This window comes from Anabas testudineus, chromosome 16, assembly GCF_900324465.2.
Source record: "Anabas testudineus chromosome 16, fAnaTes1.2, whole genome shotgun sequence".
Taxonomy (NCBI): Eukaryota; Metazoa; Chordata; class Actinopteri; order Anabantiformes; family Anabantidae; genus Anabas; species Anabas testudineus.
In genome coordinates, this window is record NC_046625.1 from 6,386,183 (window position 1) to 6,399,769 (window position 13,587).

At 36.9% G+C, this 13,587-nt stretch overlaps 1 protein-coding gene and 1 long non-coding RNA gene across 2 annotated transcripts; both read left to right on the forward strand.

The window, feature by feature from the left end:
• The first annotated feature begins 748 nt into the window (after positions 1–748).
• Positions 749–6,822, forward strand: dhdds (dehydrodolichyl diphosphate synthase). The gene is made up of 9 exons (XM_026369943.1): positions 749–792; positions 1,157–1,237; positions 2,516–2,632; positions 2,723–2,865; positions 4,070–4,186; positions 4,286–4,387; positions 4,511–4,625; positions 4,795–4,902; positions 5,853–6,822. The coding sequence occupies exons 2-9, from the start codon at positions 1,175–1,177 to the stop codon at positions 6,093–6,095; spliced, it is 1,008 nt and encodes a 335-aa protein (XP_026225728.1). The 5' UTR covers positions 749–792; positions 1,157–1,174; the 3' UTR covers positions 6,096–6,822.
• A 1,107-nt stretch (positions 6,823–7,929) lies between these two features.
• On the forward strand, positions 7,930–11,227 carry LOC113171040. The gene is made up of 6 exons (XR_003299674.1): positions 7,930–8,108; positions 9,366–9,383; positions 9,621–9,650; positions 9,939–9,986; positions 10,172–10,228; positions 10,701–11,227. It is a non-coding gene; the product is annotated as an uncharacterized LOC113171040 (long non-coding RNA).
• Positions 11,228–13,587: the final 2,360 nt, after the last annotated feature.

Consider the following 13,587-nt stretch of genomic DNA (forward strand, 5'->3'; position numbering starts at 1 on the left):
AAAGGTGTGAAACATTTTAGCAGGTTGGTATCTCTTTAGTATGTTTTTCAATTCTATATGTAATATGTATATGAAATATTTAAATAAACATTATATAAATATATATATATATATATATATATATATAAATAATATATTAAATTGTTATCTTTATTCTTGTAGTGGATCCAAACACTTAACTTAAAAGTTAAAATGTTTTTTTCAGGCAGTATCTTTTTTGTGACAATGAAGTTTGTAGATGTCTAACGTAGGATATTTATTATTGATACATTTGCATTGTCTTTTGCTTAATGATATCAGATATTTGCATATTTTGCTTGTTTATAGTCAAGTAAAAGGCCATCTACCACTCATGTGGGGCACCAGATAACTTCTAACAACTTCTTGGCTGTTTGTTTTGTGTATGTTGTATTTCTGGACAGTTCTTACAATTTCTATGATTGTTGTTAGTCTCTTTGAATCTCTCTGGCAAATTTCTTCCTCTTGAGGTTGTGAAAGATCATAGGTCTACATTTAATTTGGTGAACCATGCAGCAACACTGAATGTCTTTTCTGTGAACTATATTTTCTATGATGAATTATGAATAATAACACATGTTTTATATTAAATTGATAGCTGTGAAGAAAAAGATATTTCACTTTGTTTAGGTGAATTAAATATAATCTAGTTCTTGTCTCGCTACTGAAGTCCATCCACATATTTTGAAAGTCTACCACTCTCTGACAGGAAGTCGTCATCACGTCGGGACGTCACTTGACTCCGATGCGGAAGAGGTCGTCATCGTAAAAGCGGTGAGTTGGAAGGTCTGTAAAATATGATAAAATTACAATAATGTTGGGACTGGAAATGTGTGCGGTTCAATATTTTCAATGAATGACGCAGTTGTCATTAAGAGTAGATGTTTTCTGGAGCATATGTGGTTATATTTGTGCTTTTTTAGCCTCATGCTCACAGCTACATGTCTCGTAAGCCAAGCTGGATGTTAACGGAGAAAACAATCACTGTCTGCATGTAAAATGAAATATCTTTGAATGACAGGATAATCAGATTCAGTTAATTAATTACTATATTTACTGCTTCTATCAAGTGTAGCGTGCACTGTGTAAGGTTGACATTCACAAATCTTATTAAAACCATTGAATCACCTGTTTTCAGACGGTTTAAAGCCTGAAAATGTCGTGGATAAGGGAAGGTGACTTAAACCTGCTGCAAAAGATTTCAGCCAATGTCCTAAAGGTAATCCTCAATCTGTGTATTATTATATACTCTTCTAGCTAGTTTCAGCTTATCTGTCATTTGTGTCAAAAGAAGAAATGACCAAGTGAGGTAGGAAAATCCCACAAAGTCTGTAAATATCACTTAGCCTAGTTCTGGTGGTATTTTCAGAAACCAAAGTCTCATGATGAAAAAAAAATTCACTTGTGCAATTCACTGCACAGCAGGCCTAAAAAGGATTGGGTACTAATTTCTCATGTTGTGCCACTATTTCTTAAGACAAACAAAGACGCTAGTGAGAAATTAAATCTCCTTGTTCACTCTGTACAGCCTTCAGTAAAATAGAGTAGTTATTAGTATCAGTTATACTTTTATGTAATTTACTGTATGTTACATTGTATTATTTTATACTTATCAGCTTATGTGTTAGATATATTTTAACAGACAAAACAAGCAATAATTTCTGTCTCCCTGCTTATAAAACATACTGTGCTGCAGACTTATTCATCAAAATAAGTGGAAGAGTTCTTGAAATTGCAAAGTGTTAACTCTCTGTTATTCAAAGTTTAGACAGTTTGGACTGACAAAAGTTTGGACAAATACATAATTGTGCAAATAAAACTAGTTTTGGCTTGAAATGTTATTGCACTACTGCTTTTTCATTTGATAAAATATAGTATACAATAGCTTTGTTCTAAAATATGTTTAACTCTGTAAATTGGATGTAGTGGTAGTATATGAAAGGCTACACTAATTCCCCCAAAACCAATCAGTTACCAATGTAGGACTACAGCTAAGAATTATTCTTATTATTGATTAAAATGTGTATTGTTTATTTTTCCATAACAAAGTAACAATTACATATTTTTTGTTATAGAAAATACAACTATATACCCACATATCTGTGCACCCATTGATTGATGTCTTTAAATTGGTTGTTGTAGTAGAAAATGCAGAATCTCCAGTCCAAATAAACTTCTATTACCATTTTGAAAAAAAGCTTTCAGCTGTATGTCATGATCTTCATGAGTCAGTGGAGTTTGAAATTTTAGGAAATAAACTAGTACGTGGGTTTGTTAAGACTTTTGTCAGACTCATTTTTAAAACTGGATACTCAACAAGTATTCAATATTGCAGAAGATAGAATTTGTATTTTAAATCACTTTAAAAATGATTTTATCGGCTTTCTTACTTCTAAGATATTGACAGCTCCTCAGCACTGCATAGTAACCTTGTATGATGTTTCGTTCAGTGCACTCACGTTTTTTTGTCTCCCCTGATCTGCATGGTGTCTCTCAGGCAGGACCCATGCCTAAACATGTGGCCTTCATCATGGATGGTAACCGTCGCTTTGCACGTAAGAAAAGGATGGAGCGTCAGGAGGGGCACATGCAGGGCTTCGACAAGCTGGCAGAGGTGAGCTTACTTTGGAACTAAAACTTCTTGTTTCTCCAAACACCTCATCGGGGCATTAAAATGTGCAAATCCTTGTCCTTTACAAATCAGACACTACTTTGGTGTAAGCACCTGAGCATCCAAGAGGTTACAGTGTACGCCTTCAGCATTGAGAACTTCAAGCGCACTAAAGACGAAGTGGATGGGCTGATAGAGCTGGCAAGGCAGAAATTTGAGAGACTGTTGGATGAACGGTGAGTTTCAACATAATGATTTAAAATCTGTTTTTGCTTTGCTGTTGCTCAAGTCATGTTGTGTACATCATTTGATTCAGTTTCCTTAAAGTCAAGAGGAACCAAGTGCAGCGATCATTTAATGCTGTTAAAATAGAGGATCCTCTGCAAACTTAATCAAACCACCTGTTAAATGCAGCCAGCCAATGGGAGCACAGTTGTTTTTATGTTCTCCTTAAAAGTTCAATCAGCTCACTATTGATGTTTTAAAGTTTTCACTCAATTGAACCTGAGACAGAAAACACCTGTTGCTGCACTATAGCCACTGAGTAAAATATGTTAGCCTGGTGCCTGGATGGCCACAAGGCAAAAAAAGCTTGGATCCAGTTCAATTTAATTTCTATTACACCAAAACACAAATCACCTCAAGGTCATAGTAAGGTAAAGACCTTACTAAATATAGCACAAACTCTAGCCCAGTCTAAACAGCAAAAACTGACGCTAACAGAAGAAACTATTCAGAACATATTTTGACTTGTGCAAGTACAAATGTCAGCATTGGGAGGAATCCTCTTGTTATAACCATATAAAGGTTAAAAGATACTGTATGTTGGTTGGGGCAGATGTGCTTGAATGACCAGAGTAACCTGTTAGGATCAGCTTTGGTGCTCACTCCACCTCATCTCTGCTTCTACCACCCATTATTAACTAATTAATTATTACTTAATCCCTTTCCCTGCTGGATCCAATCACAACTGTCATTGGCCGAGAGGCGGGGTGCACCCTAAACAGGTCACCAGTCTATGTCAGCACAAACATACAGAAACAGACCTTCTCTGCTCTACAATTACAAATGTAATTTAAAAAATATCACACTGGGTTGACACGTTAATATGTTTAATAGCAAAAATGTTTTATGCAACTACACTACTTGTCGATCAAGATGTCTAGCTGCTGCCTTCAAGAGGATAGTTTATGATGGTGAGTGGTTAGTTTGTTTTGACACCTGTCTAACCACCTGAAAAGAAGCCAGTGGACAGTTTGAACCATGCTAACCAATTATACAGTAACAGTATAAATTCCTGTGTGCAGGTGCGAAATGCAGACAGACATGTTAAACAATTGTGTATACATTCAGTAGTCATCCTGTCTTTCCTGTTCTTTTTCATGCTTTATTATTTTTTTTCTTCTCTTCTAAATGTCTTTCCTTTGTCTCCTTCTGTAGGGAAAATCTGGAGAAGCATGGTGTGTGTATCCGGGTGCTGGGTGACTTGAATATGCTTCCACTTGACCTTCAGCAGCTGATTGCTAAAGCTGTGATCACAACCAGGGCTCACAATAAGTATGCTTCTGCTCAACTTTACCACTTCAAATCTAACATGAACATTTTATGTAATATACATTAAAAATAACCTAAATTATGCACATACTTATTTTGCAGATGTTTCTTGAATGTGTGTTTTTCCTACACGTCAAGATATGAAATCACTAATGCAGTCAGAGAAATGGCTTGGGGGGTGGAGCAGGGTCTAATCAAAGCAAGGTAAACAACAGCCAAGGCAACATGGAGTTAAATTGTCAATATGTTTTTTATAATTTGACAGAAAATATGAAAACATAACTAATGCTTCAACAACCTGTGTGTGTTTATTTCTCTGGTACTCAGTGATGTTTCAGAGGCATTGCTAAGTGAGTGTCTGTACAGCAACAACTCTCCCAATCCGGATCTGCTTATCCGCACCTCTGGAGAGATACGACTCAGCGACTTCCTTCTTTGGCAGGTAAGGGTGAGAATGATTGTATGAAAAATGTATGATTGACTGCATTAACCTAACAGACTACATTTTTTAAATAATCTGAAACGTAAAAGCATCACATAGCAAAACACTTTACACATTCTCCCCTGAGACTGAGATATTGATGGGTTTTTTTTTATCGTGCATCCTGCAGACGTCCCACTCCTGTCTGGTATTTCAGTCAGTTCTCTGGCCGGAGTACTCTTTCTGGAACCTTTGTGAAGCCATTGTCCAGTATCAGTTAAACCACAAATCCATTCAGGTAAGGCTTTTATTTATTTGTTGTCAGCAATATTGGATTTGGCACTGAAACGGTTGATGAATCATGATCAACAGGGAGTTGATGATGATTTTGTTCCACAGCCAAAAGTATTGATTCAACTCATCTAAGCCTGTAGTGGTGTAAAGCACATTCTCTTTTCAGTTGGTGTAGGTGTCGTCAGTCCAGTTTCTCTGGGTTTGTTATATGCCAACACATATACAGTAAACAGCATGTGATTTTTTTTTTGTCCTTGCCACATTTAGAAAATTTGCATTGTTTACAGGTGGTGCACTAGAAACCTGAGATGCTTGTAAAAAAGTTGACGCTCTGTCTGACCTCCTCAGTTCATCAAGTGGCTATATCTTATATCCTGTGCCCCATGGTTCTAATTGGTATTCAATCTAACATGACTAAGTTCTGTTACTGTCTTCATAAAAAAAAAATGCCTTTGAAATTTTGGCTGTGTCACTTGAAAGCACTGACAATTTTTTTATTTATTTGTTTTTTTTGGTGGGTGAAGAAAACAAAATCACAAGAACAGATTCCAAATGCTGCCCAACATTTTTAAATTTAATTCATCAAGTTAAAACTAACTGGTCACAGATACATTTGTCAACGCGACTGAAAAATACCTGATGTTTATACTAATTTAGTTATTCTGCTGCAAAATATCATCAAAATGTGCTGTTAGAAACCAGCAGAACGATCATAACCTCATCACCTAATTATTAGGACATGAGCTTTTGAGTAAAGAACAGATTTACAAATCCTGAATGACATTTTACTTATTTTTTTGCGAGTATTACTTGGAAAAGTAAAACTTGTGCCTGCGATCTGTTGCTTAAAGCTCAATGTCTGAGTGTTATAATTTCATTATACATTGACAGGATTGTGACAAAAAGAAACGAAAGAAGTTCCTGCTTCATAGTTTAATTTATGTTGTATTTCAGAAAGCCAGAGACCTCCATCGAGAGCACCAGGCCTTACAGCAGTTCGAGGCAGATCGTGCCTGTGTAGCAGAACTTCTGCAGCATCATGGGAATGGGAAGCCTGTCGACGCCCAGAGACGACAGGAGGCACTGCTGCATTATACTGCCTGCAGAGAAGAACGCACTCAAGATTTCCTACAAGCACTGAAGCACAAGAGAGACTCTTTCTTTGATGACTTATGCAGCGAAGCAGTGTTAACCTAAGAATACTCTGTGGAACAAACCCACATATTGAATTGGGGATGAAACCTCTCCTGTCCTCTTCCCAAAAGGGCTTCTGTGGAAAAGGGAAGAGTGAACTTTAATTGGGAATGGTTTCATTCTGTTGCTGATTTGTACACGATGAGAGGCCAATTTTACCCCTATGGGGCTGTAGAATATTTGTGATATTTATGATTGTAGAATAAAAATTCTAATACTAACATCTGGTCAAGATGTAGTTAAATAACTGTGTAAACTGTATGTCACATGCATGCATTTGCTTGGAAGGTCATGTTGTACAAGTGAAACCTAGTGGTCCATTGTTTTGGAAATTGTTCCAAAGGAGTCACCCAGAGTAAGATGAATCAGTGCAGTTTGTTGAAGCCCAAAGAAAGTGGTGTTTGTTGAGTTTGTTGAGTGTGATATTAATGAACTAACTAGATTTTGACCAGCTTTCATAAACAGAATAAAGTGATTACTGTATGTTAGATATGACTACATGATTTGCGACTCACTTCTTTGTACCTACATTGCCTTAGTTTTAGTGTCTATAGTCTAAACTTGAGTAATAGAAAAACATCAGGTACACTACTTAAATGCTACTACTTCTGTTACTTTTACTCAATTTATAAGCTGTTTTATACTCCACCAGCTTTTCAGTTAGAAATGTTATACTTTTTAAATGATTATTTGTGATTTGATTCTATTAAACATTCATAGTTGATACATAATGGGCTCATAAAATATTACATATTATAATATATTATATTGAGATTATAAAATAAGAAGCATTTTCACACACGCTACTACAGTAGTAACGGTTTGCACTCACGAAGAAAGCAAAAATAATTCAAGAACGAATTAGTGTAATAATACAACACACGTAGGGGATAATTTCCTGCATGTGCTATTTTTGTTATGATAAGACTCTTGTACCTTTACTGTAATAAAATTTTCAATATAGGGCATGTAAGAAGTCGTGGAAAGTGACCTTTTTTTGTTTAATGGTAAATGGTCTGCACTTATATAGCGCTTTTCTACCTAGCTGGTACTCAAAGCGCTTTACACTGCTTCTCATTCACCCATTCACACACACATTCACACACCGATGGCAGAGCTGCTATGCAGCTGACCTGACTCACCGGGGGCAACTAGGGGTTCAGTATCTTGCCCAAGGACACTTTGGCATGTGACGTGGCAGCCGGGAATCGAACCACCAATCCTGCGATTGGCAGTCAACTGCTCTACCTATTGAGCCACAGCCACCCCAAATCTTGCATTAAGTACATATTAGGAAAACTCCCTTTAGGCACTTTACCTACGTTTTTTTCTTGTATTGCTATTACTCCTCTGCATGATTTGACAATTTTAATTACTATTGACTTGACAGACATTTACAGCGCACTCATAAACACATGATGGGACATAGAGTGGGGCACAAAATAGTTACAATAAACTATAAAAGTCAAAAAACTGTAATAACCCAGCAATGAAACAGTTATAGCATGATACACACCTGATGGGGCCATATTAGTGCATGTGATAACTCAAGTGCATGTTATCGATAGGACTACATTCACTGCACATTGCTGCTGTATAAGTGTTACTTATAAAGGAGTATTTTGCTGTTTCACTTAAATAATTTAACAAAAGGGTAAAATAATAAACCCCACATTGCCACATTGCCTTTTCCTGTGCAGCGCCCCCATGCGGGACTGATGGGTGCTGTTTTATCGGCCTCCTGCCACTTTAACAAATGGGCGGTGCCTGTCGCCACGTGACACGCCAGCAGCCAATGGCCGACGTGGAAACAGTGAACCGGTTCAGACCGGTCTCGTTCTTATATTTCACTCTATAAACTACAAAAACATTCGTTTGCATTTATACATTCGCCATTTTCCTCAGCGACCGATCGGCGCACGTCTGTCATCTCTCCGGGAAAAGAGTCCGTCTAAACGGTGATATTTTTGTGAATTTTTCCGTGCAGCCGCCAGTAGCAACATGGCTAAATCGAAGGTAAGGTGTTTTATTCTATCTTTTAGTGCAACTCCGTGCGTTTGCTTCGCGCGAAGTCGAGGATGAACGTCGGGGCTGTGTTTGATATTGGTGCATCAGGCGAACGTCATCACCGCTAGCAAACGTTACAGCAATGGCGGTCGGATGAGAAAACCTGCCCAGGCTGCCCCCCGGTCGTCGAAAACAAGCATTCGTATTTTTATTTGTGTGCCTTCGCTCGCACGGTTAAATACAGCTACTTGTAGTCGACTTAAAGTGCGACACGATGACAGTTTCACGTCCTGCGCAGCCACTGACAGCGCGTTGTGCACGACTTCCAGCAGCGTTTTCTCTCCCTGGCTCGTCGTGTGCAGGGGAAATGTTGACAGCCTCCATGCAACAACAAACTTTCGAGACGTGCAGCGAATGTGTGACCACCATATGCCAATTAGGTTTCATAACTTGTTGTTGAAATTGACTAATGGCGAGCGGTTGACGTGCAATCCGAATAAGTTTAAGCACAACCTGCACAACATTTAAGGAAGGAGTGGGGGAGGGGACGTTGCTGTTTTATTTTTTTTTATTTTTTTTACTCAATGTTTTGAATATGAGAAGTCAAGCTTGTCGGTGCATGTTGATTTAAAACAGGTCTTTCCTTTCGTGTGCCTGTTTGAATTTAATGCATTGGCCTCAAATATCAAACATGTTTGTGCACCCGCACTTTTTATTAAATGCAAATATTAAACGTTTATATTAATAAGTGCTAAAAAATGAAATACTCTATAAGGTTTTTTTTTTTTGTGGCTAGACGATTGTGCACCTGCGTCTTGCATTTTTTTTAAAAACTGCACATTTACCGTGAGTATCAACAAATGCAAACGGTACCAAAACAAAATCTCGACGTAGATGTAGTTTTGATTTGTTTGCAGCCTCTGCCTGGCTGCGTTAATGATATGTTGGCAGCTGCAGATTAGTAAAGTAGTAATCTTATCCGTTTGCCAACAGCTGTCTGTCGGCGCGCACTGATACAAAACAAAGGAAGCTGTCAAGGCGCCAAAGCGGTGTCATGGTGACAGCATCGAGCAAATTTGAATTCAAATATGCGCGGGAACTGCTTTGTGCGCAATTCTGTCAAATTATCTTTTTTTTTTATTTGTTTGTTTATTTTTTTAAAGTTTAGTTTTCCGTCTTTACAATCGTGTGTCTGCGGAAATATTAAAATATGATTGTTTTTGAGTTGTAATTAATATTTGCATTTTTTTTCTTTTGTCGTTTCAGCAATCTGTCCCGGCTGGGGTTTGTACTTTTTTTTTTGTTTGTTTTTGTTTCCAAAAATTTTTATATTGCAACTTTGTAATTGAGAGAATATTGTAGCCCTTATTTTATAGGAAGTATTTTAGATGTTTTTGAATGTTTCCGGTAGCTTAAGCTCCTCTTTGAACTTAAATTTTGCTAGTTTTAAGTATCAACTCGTTAAAAAGGCCACATCGGAGTTGTATGTGTGATAAGTTTCTTTCTCTCTTCTTTTTATAGCAAAGAAGAACTTCCCCACGGCTGGCCCTGGTAAGTCGCTCAACCAACAAAATAATACGATTATTCTTGCTTCTCATTTACAAGTTCTGATGAATAATTTATAGCTGTAAATTAAAACATGCAACATGCTGTTTTTAAATTGCACCTACTTTGTTTGTTTTTTTTTCCCTCCTAAAATGCGGAAGTAATAAACCTACTACTGGTGTTTTGTGGTTACCGTTCTAAGCAGTGATTATTAACTCTTAACATGCTCACTGCCACTAGCTGTTATTTTTCTGTCCTCTATTTTTACTTAATTTAATTATTTTTGTTTTGCAGAAGCCTAAAGCTGCACCTGTGGAGGCCAAGAAGAAAGCTGTTGCAAAAGTATGAAACTGATTAATAACCCTAGCTCATCTCAGTAGAGCTGTGAAACTGGTTCATGTCCTTGAAAGGGAAATAAAGTTTGCTCTAGTTCAGAAACATTTTAGATGTTTTTCAGACTTGATTTTATTCATTATTTCTAAACATGTGTTAATTTGTTAGTAATCAGTTGTCACATTATTTTGTAGAAGGCACCCAAAGCAAAGAAGGCCAAGCCAGCTGAGAATGGAAACACCAAGGCTGAGGTTTGTTTCTTTAGAAGAGAAAGCTCCCACTGCAACGTACACACAGCTGCATTGTTTATCTATAAAAAGAAAATTCATATTGTACGCCAAGTAGTCAAGTAGCTAAACTGAATGTTTGGAGTGTGACTTCTTTGCAAGAAGAAGTGCAGATATAATTTTGCAGAATATGCATCTGTATTGTTAAAGGAAAGTGTAGGAATATCTGCAAGATAAATCAATAAAAGGGAAGTTGATTATTCTCATTGATACATTTTGAGCAGTGTTTTCTAAATCAGAAGTAGTGATTTCTTGGTGCAGTCAACTTCTCTCTGGGAGGCAAAACATGATCCAAATGCTCTCTGACTTGATGAAACTTAGATGCATCCTGCTGTATGTTAAATAGAGTGAAGTAGAGGAAAACCTACTGTAATCATGGTTATAGTGGAGGATAATTTACTGTCATGTAACATTACCGTTTGTTTTCTGTACCCAGGAGCCAAAGGCTGAAGCCACCGAAGCCAAATGAATAACGGTTGATGTGCTAACTCTGTGTACTTGGTGATTGTACAGTTTTAAATAAGTATTTTTTACCAAGTTTTATATTACAAATGTCATTTATAGGTTTGTATTGGGCTTGCACTTGATGTAACAACTTTGTTTTTCACATATCCATTTTATATCCATTTTAAAACGATTACCGTCCGTATCTTGTAGCTGTGGCATTTTTAGATTGTCTAATCCTGTTTTTTGTTTTGTTTGTTTTTTTTATTGTACTGCTGAGTAATAGATATTTTCCAAAACGTTGGATTATAAATCTAATTTTAAACATAAAGGCAGCTAAGGTATATTGTTAAATTTAAAAATTGCCTTTTATCTCCTTGTATTTTTAATGTTGAGCTAAAAAAAATAATTGTTTTGAAACACTGTCAACATGAAATCTAGTCAGTGAAAATGCCACAGAAAAATACTGTTATTGGGTCAAAGGTCCCCCCCACCCCCACCCTAAAAAAAAAAAAAAAATGTATGATGTGAATCTAGTCATCTGATAAAAAGTTTTAAGTTATGTTTCTGTTAGGGGGAAAAGCAAGGTTTTCTGATTTCAGTGGTTGATCTAAATGTTCTTGAATAAAAATTTTCAAAATGTCTTTTGGTGTTAATTCATGAGACGACTTAAAGAGTTGTCTATTAAGTATTATAAGTATTATAATACTATATGTATTACAGAGCCCCAAGGGGACATTTACCTCTGGAATGTGGAGTTAAAGGTGAAGTAGAAGGAATGCTCAAGTAGAGTGGACCCTCAAACCTGCTATGCTATCTTCAGTTTCAAAATACATGAGTTTTTTGCCTTTAAATGAAAAATAAAAACTAATATTTAGGTCTTTTATGCAGAGAAAGTATTAGTACAACTATTTGAAAAACCCTATTACAAGTAAAAGTGCTGCATTCAGAGTTTTACTAAGGAAAGGGACCCCAGAATTTCAAAAATCTACATTACTTAAAGTATTCAAAGTAAACAGACTCCTGGAAAAACAGCGTGATCTAATGTAACATCACCTACTGAATGGAATAAAGTAAGCAGGATCTTAATGTCAAAATCATATGTAACTAAACTATTTCTAGCTTATATTAAAGTTGTTGAGTCCTAAATTAGATTATTTGTTTTTAATACTTGAATGTAAGCCAATATTACTTCAGCCTGTTCTGACTGAAAACCACTTCGAGTTGGGTTACAGTGCTGGAAGCTTTTAGAAATAAGCGTGACAATATACAGTAACTATAACATGTACAAAATAATGGCTCACTGTTTTAGAATAAAAGATTACACCCTATTGTTGAATAAATACCAATCTCGACACATTTTGTTAAAAGAGGCTGAAATTATTTAACTGTAATAGCAGAGTTAAACATAAAATAAAGAATTTTACAGTCTGCTGTAAAATCCTGATTAAAGTCTACTTTTACAAAAGGTTAGTGGGAACTATTTTTCTCTTTCTGCAACTGTACAATATTTACAGTATTTTAAAATAACAAATATAAATTGTTGCACAAAAGTAGAATCTCTTTTTTCTGGGATAGTGAAGAGGATAGGATTGAAATATGACTACAATATACATTGCTACCTCTAAACCACGCTTGCACTTCAGTGTGTATACTCTGTGGTACCAGTAGAGAGCAGTACCACATTACTACAGAGACATGAGAGATGACACTTGACTTTGTTCCAGCTTGGGGGGGAAACTCGGTCAAATATGACGCGTTTTATTATGAAACACGTCAGTGAAGATGCTGCTGTTCTCAGTGTTATTTGATGTATTATTTATCCTTTGATCTGTCGCAGAGATGGAACAGCTATGTTCAAGTAAAACAGTGTTTCACATACTTTATTTAAACATACAGTCAGTGGCCATTTTGCAGCTCTGCTCTTTCTTTTTACCGAAACTGTCAGGAAGGTGATAAGTCTACTGAATGTTTATTATTGAGGTCATAGTGGGTGGTGGAGTCGAACTGGAGGGCATAAGGTGTTTGTAAAGTTTTGGCCAAAACATCAAACGCCTCTTAACCTCTGTGCATTTAGGACATTATTCCAGCTCTATCAGATAGAACAGGAGCAAATGGAGTTTACCCAGCTGTCATGACCATGTTTTTATTTTAACATTTAAGGATTTCTCACCAGTAAATGTTGGCGAAATTAGTTTTTGTTAAGACGTGTTGAAATATATGATACATTAGGACTAAGTGGGGGATAAATCATCACCACAGGACACCAGAATCAAGCATCTCCCAGGCTTTTTACACACAAAGCAAAATGTGAGGGGACTTCATTAGTCCTGGGTGAAGTGAACAGTATCCAGGATAATGTCTTGCAGGTTAAATGGAACCAACCTACACATTGATTTGTTTTATCCATGTTTTGGACCACAGCACATCCCTCTGTGAAGTCCACTCATGTTTATGGTGTTTAACACATGTCCCAGCACATGTGAGCAGAAAAAAATGGGAGAGCTCATTTCTTCCACATGTGGGGGTGGATGTGACACACGTGCACGGAGGCATGTTGAAGTGCTGTAGGTGCCCCACCCCCACTGCCCCCATCCCCCGTCCATACACCAACATGTCCCGGCGTCCTATAAAGACTTCCTATAGACCGGGACTCGGTGTGAACACTCAGCACCACCACCGCAGCAGCAGGTAAGAGCTCAGACTTTCACTTTTTCACTGTGACAACGAAAAGTAAAGAAGTGAGCTGGAAGAAAACTGTTTTACAACAACCGGGTTGAAAACATAAGTTGACGTGGTTTGTTTTTCTACTTGTTCATTCTCCACCTAAAAGTTTGTTGGTGTTGTTTTTAAATGTCGACAGTGTGTCTGCAGTCATG

Excerpts from the sequence above, each read along its gene's own strand:
- dhdds (XM_026369943.1), top strand. The coding sequence starts at position 1,175 with ATGTCGTGGATAAGGGAAGGTGACTTAAACCTGCTGCAAAAGATTTCA. Across the intron at positions 4,187-4,285 it reads ACAACCAGGGCTCACAATAA|ATGTTTCTTGAATGTGTGTT; the intron begins GTATGCTTCTGC and ends CTTATTTTGCAG. Across the intron at positions 4,388-4,510 it reads CAGGGTCTAATCAAAGCAAG|TGATGTTTCAGAGGCATTGC; the intron begins GTAAACAACAGC and ends TCTGGTACTCAG.